The following is a 23,161-nucleotide window of genomic DNA, read 5'->3' on the forward strand; positions in this document are numbered from 1 at the left end:
AGAAATAATTTAAAATAAAGTGATAAACTTCAAAATCCTTGGTTATAGATAAAATTCTCTCCTACTACACGAATTCAAATTCAAACCGAACAGTTTGAAACAGTTTCCTCCATGCTTGCCTCTCACTAACTTGCGTGCAAATGATTAACACAACCTTAATCATCACAACATTCCAAAAGACACATAAAAAATAACTAAACTCTTCTTCAAAATATAAATTTGAAGAAATTGACAAAGAAAGAGAAAACAACAAAACAGCTTTTTTTCTTAATTAAATTTTCTAGCTAATCAAACACGAACAAATTTGTGTATATATTGCTAGTGTTTGAGTCTCTATGATTATTTGCTTCAAATTTTATTTACTAAATGATTTTTTGTCCTCAAATGTCCATGCTAAGTTGCTCATTTTTCACCATTGGAGATTCTTTGATTGGCTAAGTGAATCTTTGCAAACTCTAATGTGGTTCATGATAGGGTAGCTTCTATTCCTATTGGTAGTTTGATTCCATTATCGAATCTGCATATATTGTGTTTTACTAAATAATGCAGCATGTTTGCACTTATACAATCTAGACAAAAATCCAAAACTAACCCTTTAATTTTCAGCATTTTTTATTTCAGTCCTCTAACTTTCAATTTTGTCATTTCAGCCCTCTAACTTTCAATTGTTGTCAATTTGGTATTTTGTTAACTATCTGTTAAGTGTCTCCGTTAAATGAGCAAAATGACGCTGTTTTGGCTCTTTTTATTATTTTAAATTTTCGTAATTAAAAGAAATAAAAAAACTGTTATTAAAAATAAAAAGCAAAGTTGAAGAAAGGACAGAAAGCAGTTTTAACATGGCACCCAATAAAAACAAAGATTCCATATCTGCTTTCTCTTTGACAAAGCTGGGGATGCCTTCCCTTTAAACTCAGGTACTTCAACCATTGTCTCTACCAACCCATTGTGGCTTGAATTGGTGTGCAGAGGCTTGTTTAATTTGTAGGGTGAGAGAAGTTGAGATGATTCTTTTTTTCATAACGCTATCCAATTAGTTTAAATGAAACAGGTTTCTCTGTTCTTTATTGTTCTTGTCTCCCAAAATTATTAGGCGGTTGAATTGGGGTTTTCATCCTAGGACAAATTTGTCGTATCATCATGCGTGTGTTTGTGACAGTGTGAGTGAACTTTAATTCACATCATATGCAACAGGCAAGCTAAAATGGAGGCCAATAATTCGAATTATCTTTCTTTTTACCCTTACTCAATAAAAATGACCAAAAAAATATATCACTCTCTCTCAATTATTATTATTATTGATGAGGATAAAAGGTGAGCCTAGCCACACGGAACATAAAACTGACGGTTTAGTGCAATCCTCAGGATATTACAGACGGTGTTATAGCTGACGGTCATAGGGTCAGCTGGCTCCAAGGATGACGGCATTACTAGACCGACGCCCAAAAAGCTGAAGGAAGTAAATTGAGGCTGACGGACCGAGCATAGGTTTACTTGCTACCCACGCTACGTATAAGGAATTGTCTTGCTTCCCACGCTAGATAATATTCAAGGGATCCTTATAAGGAAAAGATCCCATAAAATACGTTCAAGAGGACTCCTATAAGGAAAAGACTTCTACTCCAAGGAAAAGAGGGGTAACCCTCGCTACTATAAAATCCTAAGCACCCTCGCAACCCAAGGTATGCATAATTTACCCTCTCTAGCACTTTAGAGCAGTGAGAATAATTCTAACTTGACCTTCGGAGGGTGTTTGGCCGGTACCACACCGGTACTCTCTGCTAGGTTATTCCTTTTCGTTGTGCAGGTGCCATTTGCGACGTACGAGGGACGTGTGACTCACTGGTGGTATTATTTTCGGCATCATCAGTTGGCACCGTCTGTGGGAAGCATAGCACATTATCGCTTCCTAGACAAAAGAGCTACATGGTACTCACTCGCTCAATGGCGACCACCAATGACGTTCAAGAAGAAGAAGCCCCTACGACTGCGCTTGAAAGACAGGTGAGGACACTCGCCACTGCCATGGAGCGCCTCACCAAACAAAACCACGACCTAGAAGAGCAACTGAAACAGAAAAATGCAGCTCCCAAAAACCAGGGAGCAGATCAGGAAGGAACCAGCGCCGACAGAAGAAACCAGGAGGGACCCTAGGCCAGCAACGCCCCGAGCAAACCGGAACGACAGAACATAAGCATCCCCTCCCTCGCAGAAACCACTCCGCCACTTGTTATCGCGGAGATGCAGGCCATGAAGGAACAAATGGAGGTTATGATGAATGCTCTCAAGGGACGAGTATCAAGCGACCTTGACGACCTTGTCAACCGAACTGACTCGCTGTTCACCGCCACTGTCAACTCCTACCCATTACCAAGTAAGTTCCGCATGCCACAGATAGACAGTTACAACGGGGTCAAGGACCCACTGGACCACCTGGAGACCTTTAAGACCCTAATGCACCTTCAAGGAGTAATGGACGCCATCATGTGTAGGGCCTTCCCTACAACACTAAAGGGCGCAGCCAGAATTTGGTTCAGCCGACTGACACCAAACTCCATTAGCACCTTCAAAGAGCTCAGCGCTCAGTTTACCGCACACTTCATTGGAGGTCATCGATACAAGAAGTCTACGGCTTGCTTGATAAGTATGAAGCAGCGAGAAGATGAAACTTTAAGAGCCTACAACTCCCGCTTCAACAAAGAGGCACTCTCGATCGATGAAGCTGACAATAAGATACTTGTTGCAGCATTCACGAATGGCTTGAAGAAGGGTAAGTTTTTGTTCTCCCTATACAAAAACGACCCAAAGACCATGTCGGAAGTACTTTATCGCGCCACAAAGTATATGAACGCTGAAGATGCGCTGTTAGCTCGGGAAGAGAGGCCCAGGAAAAGAGAAAGGCAGGAAGACACTCGGCAGGACCAAGGCCGAAAGAAGGCAAGAACAAGAGACCGAAGGGACGAAAGGCACCCTAAGCCCCTGAGGGGAAGGTTCACGAGCTTCACTCCGCTAACAGCCCCAATAGATCAAGTCCTTATGCAAATCAAGGACGAAGAGGCTCTAACGTTCCCGGGAAAGCTGAAGAGTGACCTCAATAAACGTTCCCGGGATAAGTATTGCCGTTTCCACCGCGACCATGGCCACAACACGATTGATTGCTATGACCTCAAGCAGCAGATTGAGGCCCTTATCAGACAAGGAAAGCTGCAGAGATTCGTTAGCAAGGAGAAAGCGGATCCCCCCGCACAAGACCAACACCTCGACGGGACAATGAGCGACCGAGGCCCCCAATCGGGGATATAAGGATGATCGTAGGAGGAACGGCTGCCGCCGGGTCATCCAAGAAAGCCCGCAAGACCTATCTTTGGATGGTACAAAATGTTCAGCTGACGGGAGTCGTGCCGAAGATAGCACGAAGAGAAGGTCCCGTAATCGGATTCTCAAAAGAAGACGCGCGACGCCTTCACCATCCACATGACGATGCACTTGTCGTCAGCTTGCGTGTAGGAGACTACAATATGCACCGGGTGCTGATCGACAATGGCAGTTCAGCAGATATCTTGTACTACACAGCGTTCCAGCAGATGAGGATCGACAGGGAGCGATTGATCCCAACAAATGCCCCGCTTGTTGGCTTTGGCGGGAGCAGAGTATTCTCATTGGGCGCGGTCACATTATCCGTAATTGTGGGCGATTACCCTCAACAGATAGCAGGGACGTGACATTCTTGGTAGTCGATTGCTCGTTAGCCTACAACGCTATCCTCGGGCGACCCACGCTCAACTCATGGAAGGCGGTAACTTCCACCTACCACCTGATGATAAAGTTCCCAACTGACTACGGAGTGGGGGAGCTGCGCGGGAGTCAGATGGCCGCGCGCGAATGCTACATAGCCATGATGGAAATGGAGGATCAGGTTCAGGCTTTAAGCATAGAAGAGCACCGGATGGTAACGGAGCCGGTTGAGAAGTTAGAAGAGATACCCCTTGACAGTTCTGATCCTGGCCGAACGACCAAAATTGGAACGCTCGTTAACCCCACGGTCCGTCAGGAGCTCATAACCTTCCTCAGATGCAATCGGGACGTATTCGCGTGGGGTTATGAAGATATGCCGGGAATAGATCCTTCAGTCATGGTGCACAGGTTGAATGTATCGCCTGCCTTTCCACCTATCAGACAAAAGAAGAGGGTGTTTGCCCTCGAGCGAGACCGAGCCATAGCAGAGGAAGTCAGAAAGCTACAGGAAGCAAGCTTCATTAGGGAAGTATACTATCCCGACTGGTTAGCAAATGTAGTAATGGTCAAAAAAGCGAGCGGGAAATGGTGGATGTGTGTGGACTTCACCGACCTTAACAAGGCCTGCCCCAAGGATAGCTACCCCCTCCCGAGGGTTGATGTCCTAGTAGACTCTACGGCCCGACATCAGTTGCTGAGCTTCATGGACGCTTTTTCAGGGTACAACCAAATCCGAATGCACGAAGCCGACCAGGAAAAAACGTCGTTCGTGACCAGCCAAGGCCTCTTCTGTTACAAGGTCATGCCCTTCGGCCTGAAGAACGCAGGCGCAACGTACCAAAGGCTCATGAACAAAATGTTCGCGCAACAGATTAGGAGGAATGTCCAGGTCTACGTGGACGGCATGCTAGTAAAAAGCCGGAGGGAGGAAGATCATCTAGGAGATCTCAAAGAAACATTCGACACACTTCGCTCCTACAACATGAAGCTCAATCCAGGGAAGTGTGCCTTTGGAGTGACGACAGGAAAATTCTTAGGATTCATGGTGTCTCAGAGGGGAATCGAGGCGAACCCAGACAAGATTCGGGCTATTATGGACATGGCACCACCAAGAAATGTGAAGGAGGTGCAAAGCCTCAATGGAAAGATAGCGGCACTAAATAGGTTCGTGTCAAGGGCAACGGATAAGTGCTTGCCCTTCTTCCGAACATTGAAGAAATCCTTCGAATGGACTGACGAATGCTAGCAAGCATTCGAAGAATTGAAGGCTTACCTCTCCTCCCCACCATTGCTGAGCCCGTCGCAGCCAGGAGAAGAGCTTTTTCTCTATCTAGCCGTCTCCCCCGTAGCCGTTAGCGCGGCCTTGGTCAGAGAAGAAGAGAGAGTGCAAAAGCTCGTGTACTACGCAAGCCGAGCACTTCACGGTGCCGAAGAAAGATACCCGCCCATGGAAAAACTTGCCTTTGCATTAGTTACGGCAGCCCGCAAGCTCAAACCGTACTTCCAAGCTCATACGGTGAACGTCCTAACTGACAAACCCTTACGGCGGGCAATGAGCAGCCCCAAGGCCGCGGGACAGTTGGCGTTATGGGCTATAGAACTGAGCGAATTTGATATTCAGTACCGCCCGCGGACCGCCGTCAAGGGACAGATCGTCGCCGACTTTATAGCTAAATTCACTCATGACGAAGACAAGGGGGCAACAGAGTCCCCTCAATGGAGCATATATACGGACGGATTGTCCACCAGACAAGCAGCAGGGGCCGGCATTGTGCTACGATCGCCCGAAGGAGACACCATTGAATGTATGGTCCGTCTCGACTTCCCTGCCACCAACAATGAATCAGAGTATAAGGCTCTGATAGCCAAACATCATTCATGCTCTCCTCTGTTACAAAGATAGCCAAGAATAAATTGACCCCCACGTCTTTAATAGTTACACCATGCGAGCCTCGCCATAGCTGTTGAAGAGTAGACTTGAGAGCCTCCTTATTAAAATTTTTATTGGTCTGCAATCTGCATAAAAGGCTAAACTGGGCATGTTGTTTAGAACCAGCTACATCTTGATAACTCACTGCTAAAACTGCATTCTCCTCTTCAGAAAGCTTAAACTTCTTCCACAAGTCCTACATAGTCGCATCCATAATGAAACAAAACTAGATATTTCAAAGAAACACGTTCAAAAAGAAAAGGGAAAATAGGATGCACAAAGATGAAAGGTGAAAGAGGAATTAAGAAAAAGAAAAATCCCCTACTACGATCGGAAGAATAGACCGGAGAGGTTTGAATCTTACGTGATAAAATGCAAGTTAGGAGCTTTTACTTTCCAAGACTGCAGAGAGCCAGGGAGAGAAAAGTTATTTAACACAACCTTAATCACAACATTCCAAAAGACACATAAAAAATAACTAAACTTTTCTTCAAAATATTAATTCCAAGAAATAGACAAAGAAAGAGAAAACAACAAAATACCTTTTTTTCTTACTTAAATTTTCTACTAATCAAACACGAAAAAATTTGTTTATATATTGCTAGTGTTTGAGTATCTATGATTATTTGCTTCAAACTTTATTTACTAACTGATTTTTTGGCCTCAAATGTTCATGTTAAGTTGCTAATTTTTCACCATTGGAGATTCTTTGATTGGCTAACTGAATCATTGCAAACTCTAATGTGGTTCATGGCAGAGTAGCTTCTATTCTTGTTGGTGGTTTGATTCAATTTTTGAGTCTGCAGATGCTGAGTTTTATCAAATAATGCAGCATGCTTGCATTAACACAACCTAACTGTCTAGTTTTGTCATTTATTTGACGATCTCTAGTTGCCTCTTTCCCTTTTATTTTTCCTAAAATTTACTAGTCAATGACTACCTTTTTTTTTCACCTAAATATAGCATTATAGTCCGTTTATTCTCTCTCTCTCTCTCATTGAGTAGCACTTTTTTCTATTGAAAAAAAAAATTGTAGTCTTCTTTTTCACTTTCAATTTCAGATCCCAAGTAAATTCTCACCCACTTAATCCTCTAAATTTTATTTATACTAGAGATTGTAAGTAAATTTTGTCCTTAATCTATATATATATATATATATATATATCTGTGTGTGTGTGTTTTAAAATAGACACATGTTGACCTCATACCCTATCCAACGCACAAAAATATTGGACAAAAGCCTTATCCAATGAAATAAGATACCTTAGATTGGTGAGACAAATTATTTCTATATATTGATCAAGTATACTTTCTTAATTCAATAGCAACATGGGGGTATAAATCATTGGTGCAGAATTAAGTTCTTTCTAAAGATAAAAGATGAAGATTTATTCAATGTTAAGATTCATGTGGTACAAAATTGCTAAATAGAATTCAATTTACTATTTAGCTGAATAGAGAAGGAGCCAGTCAAATATGCCGGGCAACCAAAGCACACTTATGCCATATCCGATTACCCTTGGGAATCGCCTTGGAAGCCCTTGATGAGTAATCTGGTAAGTGAACAATTGCCTTATCCAAATCATCGTGACAAGTTTTTCCCATTTTCTTAATAAGCTGCAGGCAGCATTTCTTAGACACGGGTAATTTCTCAAACATTCCAAGGAATATTTCTTTCCCACACTCATCTTCTACTCTCCTAGCACAATGCAACAAGTGCAAGGGGTATCCTGGTACATGCTTTGGTGGGCTTATCTTTTTTTGAGCAAGTGAGGCCATGACTCCACTTGCTAAGATCAAAGCCACCATGATGAAGATGTTGAACTTTGCCATGGTGCAAAACTAGTACTAGCTAGCTCGAGATTCCTTAATTTCCTTTTTGATTAGATTGAGATTTATTGGATGGTTTTCAAGAGTGAGTGATGGGTATTTTTATATGAGTGAGGTGAGGTGGTGAGATGATCTTGGATTAAGAAAACGGTCTTTAAACTATAATTTTGCATGAGTTTCTTTCATTAAACCTGTCCAAAATTTGATGGGGGTTTCTATGTTGCAATAAATAAATAAAAACATTTCTTTCATTTAATTTGTTCTAGAGTTATAAAAAAGCTAATAATAATTTATTTTCATGTGTTTTTTCACAAATTCTAAAATAACAATTACTTATATATTAGAAAGTTTATTTGTTATCTATTTGACTTCAAATACTCTGAGTTGCTCTTTTTTTTTTTCTTTTTTCTTTTTTAAATCTCAATTATGTTCAGTTTCTTTAACGAAAATGAAAAATAAAAACCGGGGAAAAATAAGAATAAAAACTATTATATCAACATCAAGCATGGTTTTTTTTTTTTTTTTTTTGGCCTTTTTAAATCTTAAAAAAATAATTGAATTTAAAACAAGGTGGTAAACTTCAAAATGCTTTTTTTTTTTTTTTGGAAAAAAAAAAACCAGAAAAAATAAAGAAGAAAAACTGTTCTATCAACATCAAGCATTTTTTTTTTCTTTTTAAATCTAAAAAATAATAATTTAAAATAAAGTGATAAACTTCAAAATCCTTGGTTATAAATAAAATTCTCTCCTACTACACGGATTCAAATTCAAACCGAACAGTTTGAAACAGTTTCCTCCATGCTTGCCTCTCACTAACTTGCGTTCAAATGATTAACACAACCTTAATCATCACAACATTCCAAAAAACACATAAAAAATAACTAAACTCTTCTTCAAAATATAAATTAGAAGAAATTGACAAAGAAAGAGAAAACAACAAAACTGCTTTTTTTTCTTAATTAAATTTTCTAGCTAATCAAACACGAACAAATTTGTGTATATATTGCTAGTGTTTGAGCCTCTATGATTATTTGCTTCAAATTTTATTTACTAACTGATTTTTTGTCCTCAAATGTCCATGCTAAGTTGCTCATTTTTCACCATTGGAGAGATTCTTTGATTGGCTAAGTGAATCTTTGCAAACTCTAATGTGGTTCATGATAGGGTAGCTTCTATTCCTATTGGTAGTTTGATTCCATTATCGAATTTGCATATATTGTGTTTTACTAAATAATGCAGCATGTTTGCACTTATACAATCTAGACAAAAATCCAAAACTGCCCCTCTAATTTTCAGCCTTTTTTATTTCAGTCATCTAACTTTCAATTTTGTCATTTCAACCCTCAAACTTTCAATTGTTGTCAATTTGGTATTTTGTTAACCATCTGTTAAGTGTCTCCGTTAAATGAGCAAAATGACGCCGTTTTGGCTCTTTTTATTATTTTAAATTTTCGTAAAAAAAAAAAAAAAAAAAAAAAAAAAACTATTACTAAAAAAAAAAGCAAAGTTGAAGAAAGGACAGAAAGCAGTTTTAACATGGCACCCAATAAAAAGTAAAAACAAAGATTCCATATCTGCTGTCTCTTTGACAAAGCTGGGGATGCCTTCCCTTTAAACTCAGGTACTTCAACCATTGTCTCTACCAACCCATTGTGGCTTGAATTGGTGTGCAGAGGCTTGTTTAATTTGTAGGGTGAGAGAAGTTGAGATGATTCTTTTTTTCATAACGCTATCCAATTAGTTTAAATGAAGCAGGTTTCTCTGTTCTTTATTGTTCTTGTCTCCCAAAATTATTAGGCGGTTGAATTGGGGTTTTCATCCTAGGACAAATTTGTCGTATCATCATGCGTGTGTTTGTGACAGTGTGAGTGAACTTTAATTCACATCATATGCAACAGGTAAGCTAAAATGGAGGCCAATAATTCGAATTATCTTTCTTTTTACCCTTAATAAAAATGACCAAAAAAAATATATCACTCTCTCTCAATTATTATTATTATTATTATTATTATTATTATTATTTTGTTAAGCTAGGTTGATAGTAAAGAAGAAGGCCATCAACAAACAAAACAAAACAAAAAAAGAGATATTAAAGAAGGACTACATGGGGTTTGAATTACAGACATAAAATATCATTGACCTTTAAATTTAAAGAAATAATAAAATTGAACCTTATGTTACACTTCCGTCAATTTTGAGTGGAGAGAAGTTATAACTGGATTATGTTATTATAAAATTCATTTTAATCATTGTGGGGCCCAAAATCTGCGGTCCCAGCCCACCTTGTATTAAGGGCCCAAAGCCCAAAGCCCAAGCTAAGGAGCCCTACTACCAAGGACGTATGATGAAAGTCCCTTAAAGGCCCAGGGATGTGGCCGAGGACGATCTCACGCTCAACACCTCACAAAACGCCTGAAGCAAAGGACAAACTCAGTACAAGAGCATTACAAAGGAGAAAGCTGCCCACATCGTAATGTGGAGCCCAGCACCTGACAAGCCCATACTACAGACCCTGCTATTCAACTTTCCCCAACCACCCCCAACCATTTTGACGTATGGATTGATAGGACGAGTACTTACCCCAAAAAAAAAGGAAAAACTGACACGTAGGTGAAGAACGGGAAGTAAATACTAGTATAAAAGGGAAAGAGAGCTGAGACAGAAAGGGGAGGAGAATCCTACAAAAAAGGGGAAGAATGGTGAGAATGCGATGCTCCTTGGACTAAGTCCGAGGAGTCAAACCTTTCAAACTACATCGATGTAAGGCTTAGCTATACAGGCCAAACTTACCTTCGTATGAGCTTCCATGAAAATCATGACGAAACCGCCGTCCAACGACCAAGGTTCAGCCTTTCTATCCCACTTTCTATAAATTATATTGTTCGGGCCTTTTACACACGAGCCCAACGTCATTCTTGGGTCGTTAAAAATTGTGTCCTTACAATAATATTTAAAAGAATTATTTTTACAACTTTTCCATTCCCTAAAAAATCCCCCCCAAAAATCATATTATTTAAACTATTGTCATATAGGTATTTGTATTTTGTTAGACACATATAATAGAATGTTAGTGGGAGTGGATAAAAAGATATAAAATAAACTATATTATCGCTTAGGCATTTTGTTAACAGACACATATAATAGAAAGTTAGTGGGAGTGGATAAAAAGATATAAAATGTAAAATTTTTAATAATATATGATAGGAAAAAAAAAACCTTTTGATTTTTCAAAAAAAAATAATGATAACTTTTGACAATTTAGAGACCAAATCCAAACTGTCATGATAGCAATATTTTGGCCTAAAATTAATAACTTTTAGTAGTTCCTCAAGTATTACAAGCAGGAGAGAAACTTTTATTTGGTGCTCCTATCCTATGCGCTGGACTGAATATTAAGCTAATAAGTGATCACTTTAACATACATGTCGTGTCTGTGTCTCTTTCAATAATCAATATCATTGGAGTTAAGCCAAAGCTTACAAGAGAAAACATACAAAACTAAACCAAGCCAATTAATATAGAAACAAAATTAACAGCTCAATAGTCAATACCGTAGGAAGATAATACGGTCTTTAATATCATTGACAGTGTAACATGTACTGCCCAATTCATGGCAGAAGGGTTTACTTTGAATGCAATAATCAAGTTCCTTGCATCTTCAATATATAACAGCCAGTTGTTCCAACTTAGCTTCAACCAGTAATGGATCTCCCGCAACACTATTAAGTTGTCCATATATGACCAATATTCTGTATAGTCAACGAAAAGCAGCTAGAGAAACCTCATTTTCTCACAATTTTCTCTAATTGCTGCGTCAAAATTTAATTTTAGTGCACTAATTAAGGTGGTGACCAGTTTTGTTTTTACTCTAGAAATTGGAGTTTAAGGAATCTCAATCTAGATAGGATCAGTTTGGTAAGATGTTTTGAGAGTTTTCAAAGCGTATCTAAAATCTAAAACTCTATTTTGCAACCACAACTTCTTGTAACTTTTATTACAAACGCTTAAGTTCAAATTAAACACCACTTTTGTACCCATAGTGCTCCTCAAAAAAAAAAAAAAAAAAAAAGAGGAGGCACCCATAGTATGGCAGCAAATGAAAAGAGAAGTTTTAATTTTCATCCTTGACAATGTTAACATGTTTACTAGGATACAACAACAATTTCATTCACTCATTCAATGGTTGAGTCCAATAATTCTACAGTTCAAATCATTGTCTTTTTTTTTTTAATCTTCAATCTCCATTATTAACCGTTACGCAGTTGACATTTTAAACCCCTATCACCAATCACTTGAGCAAAGAATCCATGCGTTTTCTCAGTTAGAAGAAGCTTCGGCCACGTTGTGGGCCACAAAATTGACACTGAAAACGGCATTGACACGAAGTTCCCTCGATTAGTGGCAATGGCCTAATTACCATCTCATCAGCAGTCAGAACGATCCACTTTGGAAGAACAACTCATCTGTCAGTAGATGAGATCCTGACCGGCCAATACTGTCAGTGTCAAAAAGGGTTTATTTTTTTATTCTTATAAAATGTAACATCAAAATAATTTCTCTCTTTTATTTTACTCAATTTTTTATTAATCTTTGAGTGTTTATCTACTTATTTTATAGATAAAAAGTGTGAATCCTTGAATCTGGACTTTTCTTTATAACTTTTTTATTTTTATAAAACTCTTCGCTTCTAGTCTTAACATTTGTCACCAAACTCACCAATAAAGATAAATGTGCCACTAAATTTAAAGGCCATGTACTCTGACAACAATTTGGACACACTAAAAATGACACTTCATCGCACATGAGGAGTTAAATTATTTAATATAAATTATTCAATACTCTTAAAGCAATATTCTTTCCTTATACAAGAATAATGATTAGTGCTAACTCAATTCCTATGCAATTTAGGCAATTGGTTAAGACCCTCAAATAATTAAAAAAAAAACCATAACCTTGGTTCTAAAGCGTAATGCTATGCTTGTGTATAACAACCTAAAATATAATATATTTCGTACCCATTTATTTATTTATTTTTTGAAAATGTGTTTATGTCTAGTAAAAATTGAATAAATCCATATACAGTTTTTCCTTTGTCTCGCTTTAAAAAAATCTTTTATCATTTATAAAATAAAAATAAATAAAATTATTAAAAAAAACCCTTTCCATCTACCCATCAAAAATCCATTCTCCTTCTCTTCTATCTAAATATTAAACCACATATACTTTCTAAAAGCATTTATTGATAACCAATCATCATTAAGCAACTCCTTTTCTCTCGTACTCCTAAACTTGTTCCACTAGCTCATATTTAAGATAAACAAAGTTAATTTTATTTTTATATATTATGCTTTATATACAAGATTGATTTGTATAATTATATTATAAATTTTATTTTAAGTGAATCATCATTACTAAGCAACTCCTTTTCTCTCGTACTCCTAAACTTGTTCCACTAGCTCATATTTAAGATAAACAAAGTTAATTTTATTTTTATATATTATGCTTTATATACAAGATTGATTTGTATAATTATATTATAAATTTTATTTTAAGTGAATCATCATTACTTGTGAAGGTTTAGATTATTAAGTAATTTTATAGATTCCCCTACAAAAAAGTAATTTTATAGATGAATATAACTATAATAGTGTATTTCATAAATCAAATTCTATGGTCATTTGCTTTAAATTTTTTTATTTTATGATATTAATAGTTCATATTTATTTTTAAGAACTAAAGTTATAAATGAAGTCTTACAATTCAGCCAAAAAAAGAGTTACAAATAGAAAATAAAATCTAATTGACACACTAAATTATATAAAAGACTACACTTTTTTTGTCAAACGCATGTATCACTACAAAATTTTATTTACAATACCTATTAAATTTGCTTACGAAAAATTAGTTTTTCAAACTTAAAAATCATGTCTAAAATCAATTATGTAAGAATAAATATTAAGAGAATTTGTCATCTTATCAATTGAAAAGAAGATGTTAGCAAAACTTGAATAAATATACAAATAAATCAATAACCAAACTAGGGAAAAAAAAAATCAAATGCACCATTATGATCATTGTTAGTTTTGGACACCTGTCAAAACACTATATTTAACTAATTTTAAATCCAAATTGATTATTAGATCTATTATGGAAGATTTAGATTAAACACATAATCATCAATATCATGCAAGTGTGAAAATATAAATGAGACACGATGTGAAGACCCAAGAAACCTAATGAAACAAATAGTTCCAAAGGAAAAACCTGGGGGAACTTAACCTTATTAATCTCAAGGTGAACAATTTCACTATAAGATAAATATTTATAATTAAAATGCCTTATTCGTTGTAAATCTAATTATAGTTATCAAACTAAGCTATGAATCCCACAGTCCACAAACGTCTCTGATAGTGATCTGCTGCAACATGAACCTCCAATCCATGTACTTCAATGCCCCATTAAAGATTTGAATCCAATACACTTGATAGCCGAAAGGTAGTAACTTGAATCCAATAATTCAATGAGTATGTGAATGATCACTAGTAGAGACTTTGAAAGAACAATAGGCACAAACTTTTAGATCTCAAACTGAGTTGCTTCAAAGTTTTGAAAAATGTGCCCTATGATTTCGTTTACCTACTTAGTGAAGTAGGTCTAGAAACCAAAACAATTGATGGGCTAATGGGTTGTAAAGTTGATTTTGACATACGACTTTTGATTGGTCGAAACTGTTAAAAATTCAAATTCTTGAATCAGATGTTTTCCTTTTCTTGCATGCTTGAAGTAGTATCTTGAACGTTGTCTAATCAATCTTATAGACCCTATGAGTTATATCTAGATAAATTTATATTCACGTGTTTGCTAATAAAACTATGCAAGTATAGAACCTAACAATCACAATCAAACTATGCATGCAACTTTTGTTTTTTTGTTTTTTCTTTTTTTAAAGTAAAAAAAATGGTAGTATGAGGCAATTAGAGTGACTTTCCTACATAAACATTATCATGGATGTTTATCTCATATTGATTGTGTGTGTCTAGTGTCTGCTGTTTATAACTTTAGTTTACAATTATAAATGTTATGTCCTTTTGTAGTGTACTCAAGTATTCTAATAAATATTATTATTTACTAAAAAAAAAAAAAAAAGAAATCTCACGATATGAAGTGGGCCAAACTCACATGTATCATGAAAGTTATGTCCAAAACATTGAATGAAGTCGGCCATAACTACACATTCATCATCCAGATCAACCTATCACAATTATTTTTTTTGAGAAAGAGTTATCACTATTATTTGACTTTACAATGTCTATACATGATATCCAAAATTCTAATTAACAATAATAAATTGAATGTTTTTTCTTTTTTTTCATTTTTCTTTTTTTTAAATCGATTGAATGTGTTTTCTTATATATAATAAAAATAATGATAAAATTTAATTACAAACTGATTGTACCCTAAAGTTACAATATTACTCAATAAAATAAAAATTACTCTATATTTTGAAAATTCAACCATTAAATTACATGCTCTTTAAGTTTTTAATATGCATGTCAAATTTTGTATAAATCGGATATTCTTTACTATATAATCTATAAACTTATATTTTATTCATAATTTTAAATTATAAAAAACTTGCAATTTAAGCAATTTAGTGATGATATAGTTATTGACCTTTAATTTTCTATAAATTTTGTAGGAATGAAATATATAAAAAGAAGATGTAATTTAATAGTATATTTATCAAAATCTACCTCTAATAAAAAAATATTAAATAAAATTGTAATTTAATCCTATAATCAATTTTGTAACTAAATTATGTTTCACAAACAATCACAATTAAAGGAATAAGGATAATGTGAAAATGAAATTATAGCGCTCACAATTAAATTCAATTGAGACACCATATCAAATTGTGGGAAACGTTGTCCTAACATGGCACATTGTTCAATGAATAGAGTCAGCCTAGAAATAAATGTTGATCCACATGTTAGCCAATCAATAAGGGCCACCACATTTTCATTCTGTCGGTGGGATGTTAATGGCCTAACTCATTAGACAGGAATATACCGTACACAATGTTGTATAACACCACACTTTTTATTGGATTCTCCTTCCAACTTGACTTCTACAGAAAGCTACACTTTTGTTTATTTTTTTTTTTTTTTGGATAAGAAGAAAGCTACACTTTTTAATCATTGTTAGTGGAAATTTTAAATTACCCACTTAATTTATTTTCTGATAAATGATGACACTTAAAAAAAAAAAACAAAAAAAAAAAAAAAAAAACAAAAGCTAATTGTGCCCACCTCACCAAGCAAAATGTTAAACCTCACTGTCGGTAAGCAAGCTTAGCTTTGTGATACACTGACGTATGCAGACTTTACAGCTGGATTTAAAGCCCACAGATCTGATTCTGGCCTCAAGTTATTAGCCAAATCCAACGGCAGATGTACGACACTTTTGTTTGACGCACGAGTGGACCCCACCACAACCGTATATCACGGCTCCAACCAGCTGTCCCTATGTCTCTTACCTGTCACCTATCAATAATCTTCTGAATGTCTTTTATACGGGGTTATATACCGTATATGACCGTATCACTAGTCAAGTCAGCACTCAGCCATTCACAGTGACCTCAAGTAGTAAATTAATTTAGCATTGAAATTACTGTTCTGTCTCGTAACACCATGCTACTTCCAATTTGAAAGTAAAAAATGTTCGTAACTTTTCTCTTAACTAAACTATGTTCACCCTACGTATTCGGAATTGTCTTCATTTTGATCTATCGTACATTTCTATTAATAGTCTACAGCTGAATGTCAGATTACTGAAAAATGAATCACAACATCAATATAAAAACGAGAAGAAACAAAGTGGAAAGTTTTTGAAACCTAAAAAATCCAACTGAGAACAATCCAAGACTTATTAAGACAAAAGATGTACTTGAAAAAAATAAAATAAAGCAAAAACTACAAAATACAGTATAATAAGAAATTAACCCCACCCAAAAACAAGAGATTACCAGAATAATTGAGTGAAACAAAGCGAAAAACTTTTACTGTATACACAAGATATGAGATACAACAAAACTACAGAGGATGAGTCCCTTTCTAACTCTCCCCAAGTAAAGAATGTGTCTTTTTTTTTTTTTTTTTTTTTTGGGTGCCTTTGCTTTAACAGGTTTTTTCTTTTCCTTACTTTAACGGGAAAGAAAAATTCAAGAAAATAACAAAAAGGGTAAAAGAGTAAAAACAAAAGAAAGATAAGAGAAGAAAAGAAAATTAATTTACGGGTTTTCCGTGATTATAGCCGTAATAAGAAAGGTACCACCGAACAAACTTCTTCAACCCGGTTTGCAAATCGGTTGTGGGTTTATACCCGAGTTCACTTCGGGCCAAACTAATATTCGCATGAGTGAACGGAACGTCACCGTTTCCAGGCATATCCACAAGATTCCTCTTCGCTTTCGTCTTCAAATACCTCTCCAATATACTCACAAGTGTCGGTACGGTCACTGGTGACGTGTTACCCAGATTAAAGATCCGGTACGGAGCGGGTCCCCGTTTCTTCCCACCCGACCCGGTACTTTTCCCGGACGTGTCCAAAGATCCCAGACAACCCTTCACAATGTCATCAATGTAAGTGAAGTCCCGGGCCAAGTCCACCCGGTTCTTGCCCCGATAGATCTTAATCGGTTTACCTTGGAGAATATTCCGGGTAAAAGAGAAGTAAGCCATATCGGGTCGTCCCCACGGGCCGTACACGGTAAAAAATCTCAACCCGGTAATGGAGAGGCCGTAAATGTGGTTGTAAGTGTGGGTAATTTCCTCACCAGCCTTTTTAGTAGCGGCGTAAAGACTTGCAGGTTGGTCGGTCCGATCCGATTCTGAAAACGGTACCTTTTCGTTTAACCCGTAAACCGAACTCGACGAGGCCCAAACAACCGACGGCTGAGGATTCGCCGATTTGCAAGCCTCGAGAAGCGAGACGAGTCCGGCGATATTGCTGTGCACATAGGAATTTGGATTTTCCATAGCGTATCGAACTCCAGCCTGTGCCGCCAAATGCATCACGTGCGTAAAAGCCACGATGTCGAAAAGCTTCTCCAACATACGACCGTCGTTTATGTCTCCCTCCACGACGAAAATCCCGTGGCTGTCGAGGAGGGCCCTGCGGGCTTTCTTCAACGACGGGTCGTAGTAGTTGTTGAAGTTGTCGAGCCCAACGACGCCGTCTCCGCGCCTCTTCAGGGCGAGCGACACGTGCGTGCCGACGAAACCGGCGGCGCCGGTGACTAAAACGGACATGCCGCCGGATCTTCGGATCTGGGAGGAGACCCGCACTTGTTTCTCCCACTGGAGACCGCCCCACGAGGCGGTGAAATACTTGCTACCGGAATCGACGAAACTCTGGAAACTCAAATACGACGCCGTTAATGCAATCAAGAAGAGTGCCCACAAGAACATGGTGCTCGTAGAAGCGAAACAGCGGTGGAATTGACGGTTCATGCTGTGGGCCCGGTCGATCTTGAACTTCCCAGGCGTTGATGGGAACAGTTCTTCCTGTAAAGAAGGCATTTTGGGTTTCGAACAATACGCCTTCTTGTTTATTTTTTTAAAGAATAAAAAAGAAAAAGAAAGTGAAATTTGGGGTTTTGGTTTTTTAAAAAAGATGCAGAGAAAGAAAAATGAGAGATAAGCTTCGAACTTTTATTTCTGCACCTAAAGAAAAGAGAAGTTCAGATGGGTTTATATATAGGGGATAACCCACAAATGAAGCGACAAGCAAATACGCGTGAACGCGTTAAGGCGTCGGCCAGATTGAGAGAAGAGAGAGAAAACTTTGGAGACAAGGATTTTGAGAGTTTTGGACTTTTTTGGTTAAAAGGAAAAGAGAGAGACAGAGTGTATCCAGTGGAATATATGATGGCTTATTTATTTATTTACCGAAGAAAGTCACTGGTAAACTATGTACCCAATTGTACGCGCTTTTTAGTGAAGCTGTGTGCACTGTGAGAATGCATCATCAACTTTTAATTATGATGTTTTTCTTAAAAAAAAAAAAAAAAAAAAAAGCATTTAATGATGTTGCTAATTGAAATAAGGTAAAAATTTTCTTCTCTAAAATTGGTATGAAACTTTGAAACATCTTTTAGGTTGTTAAGGGTCCGTTTGGTAATCGTATATAAGTATTGTTGTTCAGTTTTTAGTATTGTGGAAGTACGTATTTAAGTGTTATAGAAATACGTGTCAAAAGTGTTATTACTATTTAAACAACATTGCCAAACAGTCCCTAAACTATTTGAAAATATTATACTCCCTATTATTAATGTAAGACCGTTGACACCAAGTGTTTTATGGTGAGACCATTTAGGTGTAATTTGTTTTTTGGTAGTTCGATAGTTTGGTAAAAATGGATTTGAACCTTTATTTTTTGAGTTGGGAATATTAGGAAGTATCAACTAATTAAATTATAATTTTTTTTATACATAAATGCGCATTTGAGGAAGTGTGAAATAACTGAGGTAAAAATCGATGTTTGCACCATTACTCTTTCATTAATTTTTATTATTAGGTGGCATTATTTTATTATTATTATTATTTTGATAATTTGATAGTTGTTTGAGAGAGGTTTGAATCATGCACGGCACTATGGAAAACTCTAAAAAAGTCCATTGTCCAATAAAAAAAAAAAAAAAAAAAAGTCACGCACATGCACTTAAACAACAATTTTCAGTTTTTTTAGAAATACATGTAGGTAAAAAAGTGTGTAGAAATACGTGTAATATTGTTTAAAAGCTAAAAATTATTGTTTGAAAACATGTACCAAACACCCCTTAAAGGAATTTATAGCTTTAACATTGACAGTTATGTGTGACATGAAAATATTGATCACGCACACAATATTAAAGATTTTTTAAAATTTAGAAATGAGAAAAAAATATTTTCTAAAATTTAAAAACAAAATTTAAATGTTTACAATAATTTCAAGATTAAAATGTAGGGGCCAAAAAGTTTGTAGCCCAAGCCCACTTAAAGTAATGGGTTGTGCCTTTCAAACCTAGCCCAAATCAATAAATTTTGTAAAATGAGGGAAATAACAATAACAATGGGCTCTGCTCGAAGACAATTACAAGGAAGAATTAGGTTTATATTCAGAAGCAAATGAGTATCAGACTCTACACAAATGCTCCTGAGGAGATTTGGTTTGTATAAAAAGTAGTATTGTTCACTTTCTTCTCCCAATATTCCTCCTTCTATTTCTTTTCTCTCTTTTTCGATCCCCTTTCCAATGCCCTTTCCTTTCATTATATACCTCTACTTCCATCACATCTTCACCATCCATTTCTACCTAACCTCCCTTCTTTTTCGACACTTGTTACCTTTCACATCTGAAGAAGATGGTGGAAGGAATTTGCTTAGTTGTGGCTTACACTATTAAGGTCATTTCCTTATCAATGCAGCTGATAAAACTGTTGTCTACCATTTAATGCGAATGCAACGGGCTACACCAGGCCAAAATCTTCCCTACTGCCCACTAACTTCCACTCTGTTTAGATCCTAACTTCCACTTAGAATACCACAGAGTACCATGATTCATTTCTTCTCTTTCTCGAGTGGCTTCTTCCGTTGTGCCCGTGACTTGTAGTATTTCCACATCAATGTTGCGACCTTTGACTTCCTACTCGAGCCAATACTGTGACCCTTCAACTTCATCATCGGCCCTCGGTCACCCACAAAAACAATCAAGTCTAAGAATGAAAAAAAAGCTTCATGAAAAGTGGGATTTTTTAAAAACAATAGTTTGATTTTTTTAAAAATAATAATTTTGTGCATTTGGAGCGAGTATGCATTTAGTTTTAGTCGTGGGAGTGGTGACATTGTTTTAGTGGTAGAACATGGGCGCCATACCACTGGTTGTAGGAAAAAAGAAAAAAAAAATCTAGATTGATTAGATTATTACAACTTAAAAAATATATAGATATATATATATTATTGGTCTTAAAAAAAAAGTGAATTACAATATTCCTCAACCAAAAGAGACGGTTTACTTGAAAAAAAAAATAAACGGAGTTTAGAATTACTATTTCCCACCGGAAAAGCCGGTCATAACTGGGAGAGAAGTTGCAGAAGTTGACAGAAAAAACTAAATGTGGAAAACCGGAGATAGTTCGCGTAACCAGTGGAATAGGTGGTTGGTCCTTTTTTTTTTTTTTTTTTTCCTAAGCCATTCGGGAATTGAAATTGGGCGGTGCTGACTGGCCCACTTCCCTAATTTTGTTTGTTGTTCTTTACTTTGACTAACTTCCTTTTTCTCTTTTAAGTCTTGCTTGCTAATGAAGACCACAACACCATGACATTGGTATTTGGTAGGTTTATCACTCATTATCATCAGTAGGGGTGTTCACCAAACCTTACCAACAGTAAAAATTGCACCAAAATCACTTGTAAAATAACATAATTGCACCGCATCATAAGTAACAGTACACCGCATAATACAGTGCGGTTTGCGATATTATAATATGAAAACCGCACTACACCGCACCCTCTATATATATTAATTAATTAATTTATATTATATTATATTATATATAATAAGAACAAAATATCAATATATTAATAATTTAATACCCTAGCCATATTTCACTGTTTTATTAGTAAAAAAAAAAATTGTATCACTCTCTCAGCACTCAGAAGTCAGACCCTAGCCACCACACTTCCACTTGAATTGCCACTAGACTACTCACTTGCACTAGTTGCTTCTACTATTGTGGTATTTATCTCTCTATATGTGTTCAATTCAAGTTTTTCTTTGTTAAAGTTAATCTATTGACCAACTTGTTAATTATAATATTTTTTTATTCATTGTTGCTGTTGGTATATTGGCACTTGGTAGTGATGGGTCAGGACTCAATACTTATTAGCTATGTTAGATATTTAAAGTTAATCTATTGGAGTTTAAACACATGTTTTCAGTTTTTAAATAATATTACACGTATTTTCACACACACTTTTTCACCTACATGTATTTTCAAAAAATACAAACAACGTTACCAAACGGCCCTTTAAGTTTAATTTTTGTGGGTTTTCTTTGTTTTTGTTTGGTACCGAATTTGGGTTTAGATATTTACTACGTGTTATTGGATTTCAAAGTTAATTTATGTTACTTGCAGTGCCTTATGGATACTTTGAATTGCTTTCATTCACTTTTGAGAGTTTTATAATGTCTTCTTGTTGTTTGATCGCTTAGAATTCCATGAATAATAGTAGGTGAATTTTTATACACTGACCACACCGCACCGTACATGTGACTGCAAAAATGAGGCACAGTGCGGTTATGGTTTTGGCTAAACTATACATTACACCGCACTGCACATGTGACCGCAAAAATGAGGTGCAGTGCAGTTATGGTTTTGGTTAAACCATACCACAAAGTACAATGCTAAAAATGGCCCAAAATCGCACCGCATTGCGAACACACCTAATCATAAGATGTGAATCCCACAAATCTTGAACTATTAAAAACTTGTTTTTTTATTATAGAATTTTTAATTTTTAAGTAATTGTTGGTCAGTCTCAATCTCAATTTGGATTAATTATTGATTTAAAGATCTTACTTAACACAATTGGCAACTCCAAAATAAGTTCTGATCAAGTCTCGAATTTCAATGATACTGACCATTAAAATAAGTGAAGCAAGCAAGCAACCAAGTTGTAGCATTCATAAAAGTTTAGTTTAGAATTGAAAATTATAAAGTGACATAGCTTGATCTCTTTGTAAGAAGAATTAGGCTCAAATCTCCTTGACTTGTTATTAAAATTAAGGGTTATTTTATCCCCAAAAAAAAAAAAATTAGTGTAAATTGCAATTTACATCCTTAAATTTTGGGAGTGTTTAGATTTTACATCATAAAGTTTCATAATTTTGATTTTACTCCTAAAGTTTAGGGGTGTTTGAATTTTACACCATGACGTTTCAGAATTTGGATTTTACTTCTAAAATGTGGAGGTGTTTGAATTTTACACTTTAATGTTTCAAAATTTTGAAATGTAAAATCCAAACACTCCTAAATTTTAGGGAATAAAATTCAAATACCCCAAAACTTTGGTAAAATTCAAATTCTAAAACTTTATGGTGTAAAATTTAAATACCTCTAAACTTTAAAAATGTAATTTACAACTTACCCTATAATTAAATTAAAAAAAGTGTTAGCATTCAATTTTCCTTTTCTTTTAGAGAAGAAAAGGACTTAACTTTCAATAATAGAAGGAGTAGTACTGTACAAGAGCAGCAATATTGGAATTTATATATATTATTATAGTGAATTTTGTTGATCTTGCCAGCTTTAGAAATGCGGTGCAGGGGTCCACCAAAGTGAGAGCGTTGAAGAGTAAAGGAGTGGTACTATACTGATACTAGGTGATATTTTTGGTTAGATTGGCTGGCACTTGCAGATCATGGGTTCAATGGTCTCTTTTTCTCACTCTGTACATAGTCGTGTCCACTTAGGATATCTCCTCGTAGCTTCCACTTCCTGGATTCCTCATTTATGTATAAGTACTTAAACCTTATTTCAAGGTTTTTTTTTTTTTTTTTTAGGCTATTATATATTTATTTTGTGTTACAAAATCGCATAAAATTAACAAATAACAACATCCACCC

General features: G+C 35.9%; 2 protein-coding genes across 2 annotated transcripts; both read right to left on the reverse strand.

Moving 5' to 3' along the window:
• Window positions 1–7,135: 7,135 nt before the first annotated feature.
• Window positions 7,136–7,498, reverse strand: LOC126705154 (protein DOWN-REGULATED IN DIF1 11-like). The gene has a single exon (XM_050404094.1). It carries the CDS (start codon window positions 7,496–7,498, stop codon window positions 7,136–7,138), a length of 363 nt encoding a protein of 120 aa, XP_050260051.1.
• Window positions 7,499–16,528: 9,030 nt separating this feature from the next.
• Window positions 16,529–18,360, reverse strand: LOC126715704 (UDP-glucuronate 4-epimerase 1). Its single transcript, XM_050416453.1, has one exon. It carries the CDS (start codon window positions 18,073–18,075, stop codon window positions 16,780–16,782), a length of 1,296 nt encoding a protein of 431 aa, XP_050272410.1. The 5' UTR covers window positions 18,076–18,360; the 3' UTR covers window positions 16,529–16,779.
• Window positions 18,361–23,161: the final 4,801 nt, after the last annotated feature.

This window comes from Quercus robur, chromosome 2 (assembly GCF_932294415.1).
Source record: "Quercus robur chromosome 2, dhQueRobu3.1, whole genome shotgun sequence".
NCBI lineage: Eukaryota > Viridiplantae > Streptophyta > Magnoliopsida > Fagales > Fagaceae > Quercus > Quercus robur.

Excerpts from the sequence above, each read along its gene's own strand:
- LOC126705154 (XM_050404094.1), bottom strand. The coding sequence starts at position 7,498 with ATGGCAAAGTTCAACATCTTCATCATGGTGGCTTTGATCTTAGCAAGT.
- LOC126715704 (XM_050416453.1), bottom strand. The coding sequence starts at position 18,075 with ATGCCTTCTTTACAGGAAGAACTGTTCCCATCAACGCCTGGGAAGTTC.